Source organism: Sylvia atricapilla, chromosome 3 (assembly GCF_009819655.1).
Source record: "Sylvia atricapilla isolate bSylAtr1 chromosome 3, bSylAtr1.pri, whole genome shotgun sequence".
Classification (NCBI taxonomy): Eukaryota; Metazoa; Chordata; class Aves; order Passeriformes; family Sylviidae; genus Sylvia; species Sylvia atricapilla.
In genome coordinates this window covers 35,428,066-35,447,273 of record NC_089142.1, presented here as the reverse complement: position 1 = coordinate 35,447,273, position 19,208 = coordinate 35,428,066, and the positions used below count along the sequence as shown (strand labels likewise).

Sequence of the window (19,208 nt, the reverse complement as noted above, 5' to 3'; positions counted from 1 at the left end):
TGAACAACACTGACAATGCAGCCATGCTGACAAATGAAGAAAACAGAACAGATGATGCTTCCTGGTTCTGTATTACCAGCACAATCCTCTTTGTATTACAAAACTGAAGTGTAGCCCTGAAGGTAAGCTGTAAGACTCTTATCATTTAAACCTAAACTGAAATTAAATGTATCCAAATATTCTGTATACAATTACTCGTTCCTGAACTGCCATCTTTCTGCTTTTGACACTTTAAAAGTAATTTATCTGAAGCTTAGAAACCTAAGATTTACTACACTTCTAGTAAAAAATGTTTTCCTCTTCAGGATTCTGTACTTCATTTTTTGTCACCTTTTGCACTGATCTCCACACCATGTAAATAATCACTAATTGAAAACATGGATTTAAAAGTCTGACTAGTAGGCCCAGATAGTTTGTCTCTGCTGTATTCCTTCTCCAACAAAGGAGCTGTCTACTATTCAATTACCAAAATAACCCAATTAGTAAGATGAAAGACATCCCCCCCAAATACTAACTCCAAGGATTCATAAACTTAAGTCAATTTTCACTTCCAAAACTACAACCTATCTGCTTCTCCCTGAAAAAATATTTCCCATGCATGCGCTTTGCATTGTTGACCTTTCAGGTATGGCAGTCACGAGCTACAACTAACAGCTTACATTTAACTATTACTCAAAAGAAAACAGAATGGGATTTGAAACTGCTGGTTAAAGTTTCCTAGGGGAGTTAAGAGCACCATGAAATATTCAATAAAGTTCTTGCAGTATCCATGGTTCCACAAGGACTGTTCATCAGTACTGGAATGTGCACACAGACAACAACTCTGCACGCAGACAACAACTCTGCACTTACTTGAGAAATCTCCAGCAGTCACATCTTGCCAGGAGATAAGCTCACTGACAACTCCTGTATCCAGGACCAGTATCCTAGAGGAAATGCTGAGGAATCTCAAATGTGCAGCACTCCATCACTGAAGCACACAAGGCACGAGCACATTTCCCAGATGGTGCCACATTAAAGGTGTGCACACACATCCTGATGCTAGGGTAACCAAGTATTATGAGGTCTCGCTACAATTTGGGCAGACAGACCATCACATACAGAAGTTTCTAAAAACATTTCATAAACATATAGGTTTATGCGGTTGCTTTGAGATATCCAAGATGAACACATTTCCTAAAAAAAATTAATATATTGGTGCTCTTTAGTACAAATAAATTCACTGCTGAAATACCTACATGAGCTATAGATGAAGAAAAAGGTTTTTTAAAAAAAATCTGTGGATAATATTCTGTCTGTAATGTAAAAATAAAGCTGTTATAAATAAATTTATTGTACGTGCAGAAATTCCTCAGACCAAGAACAGAACAATGCAGTGAGAAATAAAACACCTTTAGAAAAAGAAGTCCAGAAAATGCTGAATGGCCACTAAAACACTGCTTTCCATGAATAAAGACAACAGAATGAAATGCTCTGTAGTCATTTTAGGATAGCCAGGAAAAAAACTCAAATTGCATGCAGAGGTGACAACCCCTTGAATGGCAACAGAGCACGGGTACTGGAAAAAGTTCTAGAAATTGCAAGACAGCTCAGTCCCTGACAAAGGCCCTGAATCCTAAGAGATGAACCACAAGGAACTTACTGACTTGAGGGATTCTTGATCAAGTAGCTAGGTATAGTCATGATGCTGATGCTATCTTCAGACTTAACAAGAGCAGAACAGAAAGTTCGTTTGGGTTGTTTTCTGGGAAACAAACAAGATTTATGGCCTGAGGCTAAACATTCATCTCACTGAAGACAAGTTGATGTTTGAAAGCTGTATTTTTCAGAGTAAAACTGTGAGCCTCAAGCATAATCTCACTGACTACTACAACCATTAAAGAACAGATAATGTGATGAAGACAGCATTGCTCAAATTCCTGGAAAGCTGATAATAGTCTGCTTTTAAGGTCAATTCATTATAGTTTACAAACTAAGCCAGGCTTCTGGCCTTGAATCTTTTGTGCAATTCCAGCCCTCTGCTAGGATCATTACCGAATCACATGTAAAGTCACCTAACTGAGCTGCTAAAATAGAAATAAACCTGTAAGTAAGTGAACTGATCTCTCCCTTCCACGTGGAGCATCAGTCCTGGTTTGCAACAGTAAAATCATCTCCACTCCAAGAATTCAATGTAAAAGAACTCAATTAGAAGATGACTAGGATGATAGGCATGACCAATGAGCACAAGACCATGCACTGGGCAATCATCCTCACAGCTTCTAAAAAGAAGTTGCTAAAAGAAGCATTTCCAGACCATCAGAACTTAAGTGAACACAGCAACATTGCCTGTGATGCCTCTCTCCTGTAAGGAAAATGAACAGATTGGCTCAGAATAGCTTTATAACATGTGCTCTTTTTAACTAAGTATTTGAGATACTAAAAATAAAATAGAAATCCAAATTTAGACATATCTGGAGTCAAGAAGATTTCATACCAATATATTAAGTACCAGATGACGCCTTTGTGAAGCCGCACAGCAAAGTTACATCCTAAAGGGACACCAAAAAATTGTTTACAGTGTTAAACTACAATTATTCTCAGCCTTGATGATCTAAAGCTTCTAGAGATGAAAACTATCTTTTACTTTTGCGATTTCTCACCCTGCCTTTCTCTCCTCCTTGTTGTTCAGTGTTTTACCAGAAGATGGAGAACAAGCCCTTCATCACATAAAAAGCCAACTGCTGCAACTTTTTCTTTAAACTGAACTAAGGTTCCCATGAAAAGCTCCCATCTTATTTGAGGAAAGTGGAGGCAAAGAATCGCTGGGATGCAACCAGCACTTACATTCACTTCATACAAGGACAAACTACCCAACTAAGATGTCAAATGAACAGAGTATTCAATCAAAAATTTGAGCAGTTCTGCATGTCAAAAAGACCTTACTTCTACGTCTAATTTAAACGAAGTCTACCTCAGAAACAGCATTTGTTTCTAATGACTAATGGTAAAGCCTCATGGCCATCAGATTGCCCAGGAGACTCTACCATTAGTCATTAGAAACAAATACTGTAACAGATGATTTTAAAACATCTGTTTTAAAGAGTAAACAAAATGGTTACGTAGTATAAACCCCATCTCTTGCCCATTTAAAAAAGTACAGGGGAAAAGGAGGGAAGAAAAGAATACAAATATCTATTGCTTTTGCTGTGGTATGACAGGCTTCTAGTCAAGATATTCTCCACATCACCATGATCATAATCAATCTTTATTTTTCTTTCACCTTTGTCTCCAACAGAAAAGCTCAAACATAAATAAGCTATTTCCATTTTGTTTTCCAGTTGGGATATCCTACAGGCAATTTTAGAGATTTTTAGGTTCGAACAAAACCTACATAGAAAAACACAGATATTTCAAACCTGTCCACAAGCATCAGACCAAACAGCACCCATCTGAAACACTCTGCTATCATAGATTTGCCATAATAAAATCAACAAAATCTGTTTTTATTTAGTTAGAACTGTACAGAGATCATTTTATGTCAAAACAACACAGCACTGTACTTGTAAATAATTTCCGAAACAGTTTAATGATACAAATTAAAACTGGCACTACTTAACTAATGCAGTATTTGTTTACCAAGGCTTAGCACTGTTACCTTGATTTTGTAGCTACACAAGTGCTGCAAGAATATTAGCTCTTACGTGTTTGTTATTATAATACAAAACAATCCAGAATCAAACAGCAAACCTCCAGCAGGTACACAGTATCAGACTGCATATACAAAACTATGGATGAGATAATCTAGTATTGTTTAAATTATGGTTATGATCAAAGAACATCAATCTTAATTTGTACTCAATTTTCATGTTTAAAACCTATCAAGATTTTAGGTTGTTGATGTGCTGTTTTTTATTTGAATGTGTCTTCTGAATTGTTTCACAATAAAGTTGTTAAGCAAAGTATAGCTCTGGAAAGTCAAGTCTCCTTTGGCTGAAGAATCAGATGATGACGCTTTAATTCTAATGGAGATATTGACTTGTGCCCAGAAGAGAGGACTGAAGCCAGACTCTTAATTCCATCACTTACTACAAGATTGTATTTAAGCAATTGTTTTCACTCTCAATTTCTGCAGGCATGGTGCAGAGCTATCCAATTTTTTCCCATTACAACTCCTCTACTGACAGGCTGCAGATCCAGTTTTTGCCGTTTTTTTCCTTTCCCTTCAAACAGAAAACTCTAGCTGCTTTCACGCTTTGCAAAGCCATCCTAACATCACTGGCTTCTCTATCCTGCAGCTGAAAGCAAGGGAAAGTCACATCAAGATTAGCAGGTACTGAATCAGCAAGTCAAGACAGACTCATTTAGAGAGGAAGTTCAAAACTAGAATCTGAGTTGCCAGTTAGGTTCTGGTCCACAAAATGCTCACAATGACTACACCATTCCAGTGCAATGCACAAGGAGTGGATAATACAGCAGAAAAGAGGGTTCTGAGAACCCAAGTCTCGAGTGAACCCATCACAAGTGGTCATATTTCAGACTGGCATTCAGCTGGTTCCATTAACTGGATTACCCATTATAAGGTGAAGTAGGCTGTATACAACTGCTTTTGGAGCAGAACTGGTTTCGTTTCATCCAAAAGATATTAAAATTTCCACACTATAAAGCTGTAGTAAAAAGAAGTGTGGTAACAGAGATGATCAGATCACCTCCAAAGTAAACCCTGTGTCTGATCCAGAGTATTAACATATAGGAACTCACTCTTTTGGTTCACATCTTCTAAAACTGTTCTTTCAACCATTGTCTCATTCATCTATTGAAAAGAAAATCTCAGGACACTAAAAGCAAGGTTTGTTAGACTGTATGAGCAGGTATGTTTTCATACTCTTGTCTGTTATATCAGTGTTTCTCCCTTCATGGGAAAAAAAAAGCCCATACAAGCTCTGCTCACCCATGTATTTGAAGTACCACCTACAAGTTAGCACTGATTTTTATTACTGGTACCTGCAGAGCCCAGATACACAAGTATGCACTCTGTGATATAAATACCCATCACTTAGTAAGAACTGATTTTTTTGGTGTTATCTAAACAAAGAAAACATGAGCTCAAATACCTTCAAGTACTGGTTTCTTGAACAGTTTTAAAGGTAATTCATAAAAGTGTTCCCAAACTCTACCCACCTACAAGCCCCTTTAAAATAAACATCCTCTTAATTTTTTTTTTAATTCTCAGATAAACTAAGTAAATTTAAAATGTTGCCTATCAAACTAGAATAAAAAATAACTGATTTATTTTTTTTTTTTTTTTTTGCAAAACTGCAAAAGTTAACCATACACATCTAGGTTTTATGCTCAAGCTCCACCAGAAAAGGAGTTTCAGAGAAACAACAAAAACTCAAGATATGCAGTAACTCATTCTTCTGCTCATACTTAAGGAAAGCTATCCTTCCTGGAGACTTTTTTTAGAGACAAGAGCTCAGTTCAGAACACACAGAGAGAACAGGTAACTGTTAAAGAACTGATACTACCTGCTGACTAATTTTGATTTGTTAGAAAGAATTCAAACACTTTTGAAATCCAGTAAACGTCACCAACTACCCTGCAATGCATGATTCATTTTCTCAGTCTGTATAACCACTACACATTCATGCATATATTCAGTAGTTTATAACGTATCTACACATCATGCGGTGTATTATGCAAAGCAAGTTGACTATCAATGCACAAAAATTAGAAAATATGTAAGTTGAACAAAGAAAGATAGTAAGAACTACCATTAGCAACTTTTTAACTCTTGCCTAAAGAGATTCTCCTCAAATAACCACAACTTCTCTTTTGTGGATTTTTTTTTTTATATAAAACTCATTGCAGCTCTAGTTACCACTAATATGCAATTACTAAACAGATTTCAATGATTCTGAAAAAGCAAGCGTGCACTGACTATTTGAACTCTCCTCTCCCTACACATTTTTACACCACCCAAGGCATTAATGACTTTGATGACTTCCTACAACTACTTGCTGTAACTCTCAGATTGTACATCTCTAGCCGAGTTAAGACTAATTGTGGAAGAATCCATGTCATAACCTTAGGGGCATGTTTCTTTATCACCTTTTGGAGGATTTTTAAAACTACTATTGGAATTCAATTTTTAGGAACATTAGCACCCCAACTCTTTGGCACACAAACATAAAAAGTTAACCATGCCACTAATCCAACTACTTATACTTCACTAGGCAGATAATGTAACAACCACAAAAAAAGTCACAAGTTTGTTCTCTAATGCGTATAACTGAGTAGCAGGGAAGTACCACCACACTCAATTTACAGATACAGAACCAAAAGCTGCAACTATGCTGTTGGAAAATATATTTATATTTTTAAGGCAAAGTCTGTGTTTGAAGGTTTGAAAAAATGCACCTCAGCAGATACAGAAGCAGAAATAGAAGAACAGTTTGTGGGGCTCTACTACAATTCTCATAGTAATTATGCCATCTACCATCACGCAGAAAGTTTAAAAAAAAAACCCACAGCAAGGAGAGACAACTGAAAATTAACTACTAAACACAGAACCTTCTCTTAATTGATAGAGAGATGTTTCTCTCCCCAAATGTAAATTAAAAGGCACAAGCAATTTTAATGGTTTTCATCTGGGCATGCTGAACACATACTAAATGAGCTCAGTTTGCTAATTATTAAACTGAAAGAGGCAAAACAAAAGCACAATTACCTCTGTGCTATTTGACCCATTATTTTTTAGGCACTATTTTGCTTAGAATTCAAACCCCAGCTAGTTCTAGAAAAACATGTAGAAAACCCTAGAAAATGAATGGAGAGTCTCTGGTTACATCCAGAAACTATTTTAGAACAAATAAGTTATTTAAAACACCAGTAAATAACTTCATTAAGCCTCAGGCTTTGTCACATACAGTAACAGAAATTACCATTCTTTAGGTTTGCCTTTAAACTTTCAACATTTTGCATTTAACAGGATCTTTCTGGTCTAGTTGTTGCTATCTAACTTCTCTCTTGCATCCTAACGTAAGTGAACTTGCTATAGTTCTAGGCTACATTTCCCTCTATTCAGATATTCAATCATGTCTCAATTCAATGCTGTCATCCCAACATTCATATTTTAGTCTGTTTAGTTTAAAAGAGCATGCAGCAGTTGGCTATTAAACAAGCATTTCATGAATGTGGTGGGATTTCATTACAGTAAACTTTCATCCACTGCCAGGAAATCTAATTTACCTACTCTTTTAATTATCAGACTGGCATATGGGCAGATTAAAAATAGGAAGACAGCCAGAAATAACTGTGTATAATCTGGAAATACATTCATTTCCTGCAGCACAGGTGACTTAAACTTGCTCTCTCATCAACTGAAATGAGACATTACAATATTTCTACAGTTCAACTGCATCACATTTTTGTATTAGTCATCTTTATCAGATGAATGCAACTTCTCCCACTGCTACTTCACACCTTTTTAATTCTGATAATAACTTAATTGATAATCTTCATCCTCAGCACAAAGATTACTCAACTGCCATTTTAAACTTGTCTATTCGACACACTCAAATTGGCATCCCAAAGGATGGCTTCCATCTGATTGATATTTCCAGTGACAAGAGCAAGGCAACATTTACCACACTGTGTCTAATAACCACCAGCGTCCTTTCACAAATGTCAACGTACTGTCACTATGTCCACATGTGGGAAAGGAGAGGAGCCAAGGCCATACCTTCTCCTGAACATGTGGGCAAACCTGAGCATAACTCCTGAGTTCCTGCCATCACAATGACATGGTGACCAAGTCTGGCTGGGTATCCAAAAGCAAGATTCAGTTGCTACACAAGACAGCTTTGCAATGAACATTATGCAAGTTCCCAGACTGTAGAATGGGAATAATGAAGTTTTATCACCTTCACTATTACAGATTCATAAACAGAAGTTACTTTTTATCCCTGCAATTCCCTTCATAAGAGCAACCCTCCAATAATTACAAAAAAAAAAAAAAAAAAAAAAAATTCAGATTGTGTCTTTTGTGACTCTGAATATTTAATCCCTTCTTGTACCCATCGTAGTGATCACTGTGTTATAAAACACCACAGGCTCTTGAAACAAGCACTCTGTGACAGGACCAGCATTGGTGGATAGGGGCAGAGCAACCTGAACTTAAGTAATGTTTGATGCTCTGCTGCATTGACATGCTTGTCTCCAAACTGGAAAAGCATGGATTTGATGGAGGGACCACACTGTGGACAAAGAACTGGCTGGATGACCATATGCAAAGAGTTGTGGTCAACAGCTCATTGTCCACACGGGAGACCAGTGGTGCCCCTCAGGGCAGGGGTCAGTACTGGGGCTGATTTAACATCTTTACTGGACCAAGAGCACCCTCAGCAGATTTACTGAGGACACCAAGCTGTGTGGTGCAGTTAACGTGCTGGAGGGACGGGATCCCACCCAGAGGAACCCTGAGAGGATGTAAATGTGGGCTGTGCAAACCTCATGGAGTTCAATTAAGGCTCTACACCTGGGTCAGGGCAATCCCAGACACACCAACAGGCTGGGCAGAGAAGTGACTGAGAGCAGCCCTGCAGAGGAAGACTTGGGGGTGATAGCTGAAGAAAGACAACATGAGCCAGCAGTGTGCGCTCACAGCCCAGAAAGCCAGATGGAATCCTAGGCGGCATCAAAAGAAGCATGGCCAACAGGTCAAAGGAAGCGATTCTTTGCTTTTATTCTGCTCTTGTGGGACTGCATCCACAATACTGCACCCAATTCTGAGTTCCCAACATATAAAGGACATGGAATTGTTAGAGGAAGTTCAGAACAGGGCCACAGAGTTGACAACAGTATTGGAGCACCTTCCCTATGAACACAGGCTGAGAAAGATGAGGCTGTTCAGCTGGAGAAGAGAAGGTTGTGTGGAGACCCCATAGCAACCTTCCAGTATCCAAAGGTGGTCTACAGGGAAGCCAGAGAGAGACCCATCACCAGGAAACTGAAGTGACAGCACAAGGAGTAATGGGTACAAACTGAAAGAGAGGAAGTTTAGGTTAAACATTAGGCAGAAATTCTTTACTGTGAGGGTAATGAGACACTGGCACAGGCTGCCCAGGAAGGCTGTGGATGTCCCAAACCTGGCAGTGTTCAAAGCCAGGTTGAGTAAGGCCTTGAGCAACTTGATTGAGTAGGAGGTGTCCCTGTCCATGGGAAGGGGGATTAGGACTAGATGGTCTTTAAGTTTCATTCCACCCCTTAACATTCTATGCTTCCATGAATCACAAGACTAAATCATGAATAAGGAGTTCCTCAATGCCTGAACACTGAATGTACTTTACCAAGTCACTAAAATAATATTTGGTATGTTAGACACACAAATACCAAACAGGATTTGACTATTCAATAGAACCCCCATCTCCCCATTATCCTGAAAAACATAAGAGGAATCCTCCCAAATTCTGGGGTGATTTTTTGTGTGTGTGTGGTTTTGTTTTTCTGGGGTTTTTTTTTTTGGTTGTTTGGTTGGTTGGTTTTGTTTTGTTTGGGGCTTTTGTTTGTTGTGTTTTGTTGTTGTTGGTTGGGGGTTTTTTGGGTTTGTTTGGGTTTTTTTTTATATACAGGACACTGACAATGCTACACCAGCTCAAATATTCATCTCAAAAGACAATAGAGCGTTACAAATAAAGACTGATCTTTATCTTAAAGAATTTTACTTCAGGGAGTTTAGGCTCTCAAAGCAACAAATGCACCTGTCCAACAGTCAGGAGTGAATCAACACCAGGAGTCAGTATTTGAAGATGGATAGAGCTTTGGTAGTTGTCCAAGTTACATGAGTTCCTATAAGAACAAAGAACTGTATAACTAGTTCAGAACGAGTAACAATCAAGTGAGAGTGACATTAGTTGGCACAGGACTTTCCTATGTCTCTGAGAATGTTCAGCTTACTTTACCTTCACACAGGAAATCATAAAACTAGAAATATTGTATACCAGAAGACTGTACAACAGGTACAGAAGAGAAGATGTAAAGACATTTGATCAAACTATTTTTGCCAAAAACAGGCACTCATTTTTGCAAGTTTAGTCCAATTTCCTACTAAATCACTTCTGCTTTCAGAGAATAATTTTATAAAGCTCCACTGCCGTTTTTACATTACATATATGCTCTTTCTGAAAGTCTTTGTTCTGCCAAGGACTAGGCATTGTTAGATTAACTCTTCACAAATGAAAGCAATGTACTTTATCCTCAGAGATGAAAGACCTGAGAAATAATACCATGAAGTTGTCTTTAATGCATATTTGGAAAGATAAACAGAAAAAAAGTATTTCGTACCTTAAAAACAAATACTTGCATACCTTCCAAAACATGACACATTAAGCTGTTAACCAGTGCAAAAGCACAGCCCTAATAAAATGGGAAATGCTATCTCAAATGACAGTTTCAAGCCATACTGTTTATCTGTTATTTAAACTAGAATTCACAAATTGTTCTACATCATCGTTGTAAAAAGGCTGGTGGCCTAAGAACCTCATGCTAGTTTCCCTCATGGAAGCCATACAAATAAACACACGGTATTATAATTGCACAAGGATATGCATGGAGGTCTTCAAAAAAGTAAAGGCAAATTAAAATTTCAGACAGGTATAAATCAGTGCCTGGCGCACTATTTCTTGAAGATATTGTCCCTAAATATGTGAATTTTAAATAGTTTCTTTGCCTTGTAGGTCGGTTTAGGTAATGTGAGGTAATGTAACCACATAGAAGAAACAGTATGCTGACATCTCATAACTGATGTAGTTTGATACACAACTTAAAGAAATCTTAAGCAGAAACAATGTACAACATATAGTATATCTGCAGTAAGCAGAGAGTACAAGAAAATGACGACATTTAAATGGCAGAGTAAATAAAAAAGGCCATATGAAACTCCCTAATTCTTACTCATGATGGAAACAAAGATCCCCCAGAAGAGCACTTTTTTGCTTTACTTCCTTCCCTTAAGATCTGTGGTCTATGAAGCATTCATTCTCTACCAAAATAATAATTTTTAAAAATCTAAAATATATAGAAACTGGACTGAACATTTAAATAGATACCTAATATCCTTACTGTGAAAGCAAGACATACGACATACAATGTAGATATTTTGATAGAAAGAGATGCCCTACTGGGTGTTAATATTAACATACATATATGCCTTGTACAGCCCTGCACAATGCTTTCTATAGTCAATATTCCATGCTTTTTAAACAGTGAATCTTCAATAATTGCAGTTTTAGAAACAAACCTGGACTTTATTCATAACATTGTTCAAAAATGGGGAATAAAGTTTGGATAGCTGGGAAAAAGTAAAGGCAGGAATGTATGTGTCAGTACAGAAAGTTATACCAGCACAGATAGGTAGCTGCTGCTTACAGCCAACCACTACAAGCAAATTGGAATCTACAGGGAGGTCTTCAGAGATTTTTTCAAAGTGATGAAGGACTATGTAAAGCAGAAAACCTCTCAGTCTTTGGGCAACAAGAATCAAGGATATTACACAGAACTCTGTCTACATGTCACAACCTGTGAGTATTAATCTTTCACTACAAGCATTTCTTAGAGAAATGGTGGCTTGCTGATAGAAGAGTCTTTCTCCATAACTTCAGTAAAAGCATCAAGTAACTCAGAAAAACATGTGCAGCAGGGTAACTACTAAACTGTCTCTTTGCACAACTTACATGGAAAGATGAGCTTTTGACATCATGCTGATGTTTTAATGGTTTTTATCCCTCCATCTACCTTTTGTCATCTTCTTAACTACCTTAATTTCTTACTCTTCAGAAAACTATCACTCTTCTCTTGATTATTTGTACTCAGAAGGAGAAATGTTTTAACTTAAATCCAAGGTCTTATATAGACTGTCACCTTCTTACCAAATTCTTATTAGATTGCTACATTCCCTTCAAGTAAGAATTTCAAAAATCTCCTATATTCCAAATATATAGAAACAAAGCAAAAAGGAAAGGGGGAAATAGGAAAAAATTAACATCAAGGACTACAAAAACTGTTCTCAGAAGTAAAAAGTAGAGAACTGAAAATAGCATTGCAAATATAAGAGGTGCTTCCAACAGAAAGAGAGTATGCTACTTTTAATTATCTACATGAGATACAATAAATCACAATGGTCTTAAGCTATATCAAGATATTAAGTTATACTGCAAGGGGCGAGCGGAAGAAATTACTAAAGGCAAAAGACACTGAACTGAATGTATTATGCAGGAAGTTCTTTTTGAATCTTTTTTAATGGCTAGTTTTGAGAACAGATTAAACAAGCATTTGTAGCTATGGCTTACCAATAATCAATGCTGCTTTGGAATCATGGTCTACCTGGCTTACTTCAACAGAGAAAAATTTATTAATAAAACCTTACAAAACACATCTCAGAAGTTTTAACAAAGACCAGCTCCAATCTAGTATGATGCTGGGTCTTGATGCCATTATTGAGGACAAGGATTAGAACATTTATGCTCATTGACTAGATTTACCCTAAAGAGTGAGGGTGCTTTCTTCTAAGTATTATTACGCATGTGTAGTTTAGCTTAAATATATACATATATATCAGGGTTTTTTGCTTCTATCCACCTCCCCAGTCAAAGACAATGTGACTGTAGGACATGGCAGGTCTCACAGTGATGAAGTAGCACAAAAATGCCTGAGGCAGCTGAAAGTCTGCATGACTTGACACAGTGGTGACAGGCGTTTCTCTTCATGCACTTGGGAATCAGTGTGGTGTACTTTATTTTAGCAGATTCCTTGCGATTTCTGGCAGCTGTAAATCTCTCCCTGAATAGCAGAACATGTGGAGGTCACAGGTATGAAAGCAGAATTAGAAGTATTAGAAGTTATGATGGGAATCTTGCACTCATGGTAATGTATTTAGAAAAAAAAATAGGAACTGTGAGACCAGAAGCAACACAGAATGGTAGAGGCAAATGTGTAAAGGCAGAAATACCATAAGAGAAACTTTTAAGCATTACCTCAGTGTAAAAAACGCTCACTGGACTCAACAGAAAACACTGCTTAAAAGTGGAAGTTATGAAATTTATGCATACTCAAAAGAAGAGACATAGATTTGATTAGACAGGGCATAATTGAACTGCAAGCTCAGAAAATATCCACTTACCAACAGATATGTTCCACCAGTTTGTGCCTGTATTATGTAAACATCACTGTTAGCTGTTGAGCCAGACAAAATCTAACGTGGACATCTGCCTATCCACTCAGTGAAGAGTTTGATGAAAGCTGTCTGGAGTAAGAAATCATTGATACTAAGAAAAAGAGGAAACATCTTCATATTTATATGGAAAAACACCTGATGTTTTGCTGGTGATGTTTCTCACCATCAGTGAAAGCTAATCTTATGGTCACATCACAACTGCAGGTGTTCAAAGAAATAGCAAAAAAACATCCTTCAAAGGCTGTTGAAGTCTTTACACACAGAATCACTCTTGGCAAGGGATCATACTCTAACTCCTGCAGGAAAAAATAAAGCAGCCTACTGAAACACTTTGTTGTCATTAGATTAAGACAGACTCTGGGTTTGGGTAAATCCAAAATATGTAAATAAAAGGCTTAAGAAAGGCTTTACTTCAAATTTTATTATTAGAACTGATGACTATTTATGTCATCTCAGATCTGAAGAGGAAGCTGAGAATAGAGACTAAAAGTGAGGAAGACAAAGACAGTTGAAGAAGATGACAGCACCAGAAAGTTGTCAAGTCTGTGAGGCACAAACACTGAATGGCAATTATAGTAAGACTAATAGGAGAATTTATAAGAGAAAATGTAAGACTAACCTCTAATAGAAACAAATAATTAGTGAAAACTTGTACTATACAGTGGTAACAAATACGTAATAATAAAAATAGAAAAAATGTTTTTAAAAAGCAGGTCTGCTTTTAGGAGGGACATCTTAGATTACATATCCCTGAATATTACCAATATCTACTCTAGCATGACACTATACCCAAAAAAATAGGGTAGGACCTTAAGATCCTAATACTTCACTATAACCTCAACACCCAGTAAAAACCAGCAGGAACTAACTATGCAGCCAGAGCATAGTTAAAACCAATTTTTCTTTACAAGAAGTTTTGGGGTGTCTTTTGAAATACCTCAAAATTTTCATTACCCACCCTACTTTCCTATCACCATTACACCTTTTCTGCTACTAGGGTTAACAAGATTCGAAGTTACTACTGGGTAAACTGCCAACACTCGAAGGATATTAATGTGTCTACCAACAACTAAGCACACTTTTAACACGTGATCTTTCTCATGACAAGACAACCAAGAAATGAAACAAAAGTGCAGACAAAATTATTGAGGAAAGGTTGCACAAACATCCAAACAGTATCTTATGCTTATAACATAGGCCACTTTATACTGACAACTTGTACATTAGTACAGCAAACCTAACCACTTAACAGTTTTGTAGATTTTGTACCACAAAGTACAGCAGAAGAGAAAAAAACAACCCTTAGAAGCAGACTCAGGAAAGAGATGAAGTGTCAAAATAACAAAGGAGGGAAGACTCAAACCACGTCAGCTATAGAAAAAGTCAGAAGAGGTAGAAGCACCACAAAGACTTCACAACAGAAAGATTTGTTACCAGACTGCCTTTTTTTATTTATGAAAAGAAAAAAGGAAAAAAAAAAAAAAGAAAAAAGAAAAAAAAAGAAAAAAAAAGAAAAAAAAAAGAAAAAGTACACTGTACAGTGACAACTGGAAGGGAACACAGCCCACAGTGAGGAGCTCTGATATACCCAACCAGCAGCACATTAACTTAGCTCTCTAGGACAAAAACCCAAATGTACATTTTGGTCTTCTCCAACTGCATATAAACAACTGGTCACCTTTAAGAACCAAGTCTGAAAATAATCTAATCAGGCACCACATGATAACAAGAACAGCAATCTTCTTTGGACCACTATGAATTCTTGCAAAATTTACACTTGCAATTTTTTGTCACTACAGCTGAAGATACTTGTTTTGTCTGCCACAGTTTGCACTCATACAGTTTGTGAAAGCATAATTGTTTGTCAAGGATTTGCTCATTATCAAACTGCAACAGAAGAGCACAAATGACAATTAAAAGATCATTTTACATACATCCATATGGATGTAAATTCCACTTGATAACAATAAAAATAATGCTCTCTATTGCACGCTGACAATGGAGAACAGAACCACAATTACACAGACCTGGTACAGGATTAAGGTCCAGTCTATAATCCCCTTAAAATTTAAGAGCAACCGCACCATTTCACAGAGCAATCAGCAGCAACACACAAACATTTATAACTAATGAAATACCACACATAAAATACATCAAAGTAAACTTTATTCTTACAAGAGAAGAAAACAGTTCTATAACACTTTCTGTCAAGCTACAAGGGTCTTGTTTTTCTGTGTTTTTAACAGTTGTTCTACATTGTTGGGTTGTAAACAATAAAATATATCAAACCGAGGTATTTCAAAACCAGATAAAGGAGTTGACTGTGCAACTCCCACTTGATTTAATAAGCACAGAATACTTAAATCCTTTATTCACCTTTGAACCTAAGGATCTTTCCATGCTTTACTGCACATTCTTTAGCTTCCATCCACTTGAAAATAAGCTTATTTCTTGAACATTGTTACCCCACTTCATTCAAAAACAATGAAAGTTAATTTATGGCAACAAGCTAGGTGGTTGCTGGGCTCCAGAGTGCCTACATGGCAAAACAAAACAAGGACACCAGACCATTCAAGATCTGTGCAGTTATTACATGCCTAGAAACTAAACATAAAAGGAAAAAAAACATGCAGGTGAAATTAGAGAAATACTAAAATATTTCCTCATTACTGAGCTTCTAGACCTAATATATAAATAAGTGTTACATATAATCAATTTATATATATAATAAGAAACAACTCTTAGTTCCATATACTTAACCAAATCCTTCTTTCATGCATATATTTTCAAATACTTTATTCTAGAAAGCATGGCAGATACCTTTAAACTGTTATTTGAAAGAGATTTCTGAGATGGTTTTTATATCACATGGTTTTTCTACAAACTGTGTCATGCAATGCAAACTAAATAGCTAAACCTACTTTCTGAATCATGAATACAATTTTGTGTTAGCACAAATAAAGGATTAAAACTGCAGAAGAGGCTGCATAAGTATCCTGACACTACAAGTACAGGTGAACATCATGCTGAATCAGTACAAAAATACTTGCCTAAAAAGAATTTTTCATACATTAAGGTTTAGACCTCTGTCCAAAATTTGAAAAGCAGGATCTTTCAACATTGAATGGCATGTCTCAACCCTCAGTGTCACACATCACCCTTCAGCCTGCAAAAAACTGCTATGGCCATACTATAAATCTTGATATGGAAAGAACAGTAACTCATTTCAAAACAGCATGATTTCTAAGTCAGTTTCTACACAACTGATTTGCTCAGCGAGACTTGTTTTTAAAAGGTTCACAGTTAAGAAACCTGGTAAACTTGGGGCTTACAACAGACTTTTGTAACAGTCATTACAGTAACAAGAATAATATTCACACTTGTTAAACATTAAATCAATCAATCAACTCTTGAAGCCACTTGCTAAGAACACGTAACCACAATTTCAGTGATAAATCTGCTTTAGACATCAGCAGTCTACTCTGTACATGTCAAGGATGGTGTCTTCATTCCCACCTACCCAACACTACTTCACTTCAATGAACAGCTCATTCACAAGTTGAGCCGGAGCCAGGAAAGGCAGATTTCCACCTCTCAGTGTATAAAGTTAAGAAAGTAGGCACAAAGATAAAACAGACCAAGAACACACTGATCTGAACGAACATAAACCAATCTCTCTGTGCTTTAACCAACGTTTCTGTGCATCGACACAGACATTCCAACCAGGCACGATATGATAAATTTTGACCAGAGAAAAACGAACCTGACATATGAATCCTGCATATACAAAACAAAATGAAACTATGTTTAAAATATTTAGTAGCAAATTTTCCTAGTTAGAAGAAAGCCGAGCCCAGTTTAATCCAGAAGTGACAGATAGGAAAGTAGCATGTTATAACGGCCACCAAGAATCAGCTCTTTAAGAAACCAGATACAAAATGATGAATAAAATACATTTCAAATTAACCACGTGAATTCACTGTTATCCATTCCACCTTTAACAATTTGCCTGACCGTCCATGAATGGGTGACAACTAATGTGTAAACAAACACTATCACTTGTATCAGCCACACTATTAAACAAAGCAAAGCTACAGCAGTAGTGGTTTCTGTAGCCTAAAATATTTGAGAACTTGTTTTATACATTGGGATGCACCTAATGCTGTCCAAGAAAGGATATATAAGAGAACTCGAGGCCATGTATAGGCACAGACATTAATAAAATGGTCTGCTTTTTTACCAGTCTCTGGAGCTAATACCACAAAGTTTGTTTAGGAGCGAATACTCAGCAGGGGCACCAGCTCAGAAGAAACACCTGCAAACAAACCGTGCCTTAGGACCAGCCCAAGCTCCGGAAAGCGGGCCTTTTCCCGACGGCAGAATAATTACACACAATGGTGCTTCAAAGGGTGCCGGCTTGGGAACCCTCTCCCCGAGGTGGGATTGCGCTCCCTTGACAGAGCGAAGAAACGGGGAGCAGCACCACAGACCTGCCACCACCACCGCCGACTTTATACAGTCCACCACCACCTTCACCTTCCTAGGAGGGCAGAAACTCCACTATCCCTCCAGGGTACGACAGGAAAGGGAGCGGAGGAAGGAAGGGGACTTAGAGCAGGAGCCCCGCGCCGAGGGATCCGGGACGGACTTCCAGCTTCTGCCCGGCCCCTCGGAGGAGCGGCAGAGCCCCCACCTCCCGGACCGCCGCCTCCCTCCCTTCGCCCCCAGGGGAGGAGGGGTATCGGAGGGACGGGGGGGCCCCCGGTCCGCCACCGCCAGGAACAAAGGGCCCTTCGATAAGCCGAGCCGCAGAGCACAACAAAGGGGCCTGGAGACCGCGAGAACCGGGGCGGGGGGAGGCGAAGCGGGGGATGGGGATTACGGGCCGGAGCGGCAGCGGGGGCCGCTCAGCCCACAGCGAGCTGCGGCGGCGTCGATGGCCCGGCCCGGTCCCGGGCACCGCGGCTCCCCGCTCTCGGGCCGGCCGCCGCACCGGGCCGCCGGCTGCGGGTTCCCCGCGGCGGGGGCGGCGCTGGTCCCGCCCGGCCCCCGCGCTTCGGCCCGGCCGAGCTCACACACACACACACACACCCCGCGGGGGAGGGGAGGGAGCGGGCGGAGGCAGGGCACGGAGGAAGGGAAGGGAAAAGGGAAGAGGCGGCCTGACCTGGCAGAGCTGCTTGCAGTACTCGGTGGCCGCCTGCACGGCCGGCTCGCGGCTCTCCCGCAGCCCCGTCTCCAGCTCCAGCAGCCGCTCCCGCAGGCACCGCAGCTCCAGGAGGTCGCCGCCCGGGCCGCCGCTCTCCCGCTCGCCCTCCTCGTCCGCCATCTTCGCACCCCGCTCCGTCGCGTACGCAGCCCCCCCGCCCCCCTTTCCTCCCTCCCTGCCTCCCTCCCTCGGCTCCCCCCGCTCCGCTCCCTGGTCACGTGATTACACAATGCCACGTTCCAGGGACGGGGGGTCACGTGCGGAGGAGATGGAGACGCGCGGGAGCGCGCGGCGCGCGCGCGCGCGCACCGCCCGCCGTCCCCCCGCGGCGCAAAGGACTGGGGCCGGGGAGGGGGCGGGGCCTCCGCGCCTCACGTGACGCGACGCCACGCGCGCCGGGGCGCGCCCCCGCGCGGCCACGTGACGGGGCCCTCCCCCGCCCGCGCGGCGACGCGTTTTGGCGGCAAAACGGCCGCAAATGGCGGCGGCGTCGGGGGCGGTGAGGGCGGGCCGGGCCCGGCCGGTCGGCTTTTGCCGCTGTCCCTCGAGTTCAGAATGACGAAATCAATTAGGTAGGAAAAGACCTCTCAGATCATCGAATCCAACCTGTGACTGGACACCACGACGTCAACTAGACCGTGACGCTAAGGGTCACATCCCATCCTTCCTCCCACCTGAGAGTGCCATGTGGCACAAACCACTGCTGGACGGGCCATGACACCACTGAGGTTTTGTGGCGTGTTGATTTCCTCACCTTTCTTCCTCTGCAGGAAGTGTGCTAGCCTCAAG

At 39.8% G+C, this 19,208-nt stretch overlaps 1 protein-coding gene across 1 annotated transcript in view; it reads right to left on the bottom strand.

Annotated features, from left to right (window-relative positions):
• The window catches only part of ZNF292 (zinc finger protein 292), a 53,283-nt gene extending 34,739 nt beyond the window's left edge, over positions 1-18,544 (bottom strand). The window contains exon 1 of the mRNA XM_066315112.1: positions 18,378-18,544. Coding sequence (XP_066171209.1) covers positions 18,378-18,539 — 162 coding nt within the window. The 5' untranslated portion in view covers positions 18,540-18,544. The remainder of the gene's footprint in view (positions 1-18,377) is intronic.
• Between the last annotated feature and the right edge of the window lie 664 nt (positions 18,545-19,208).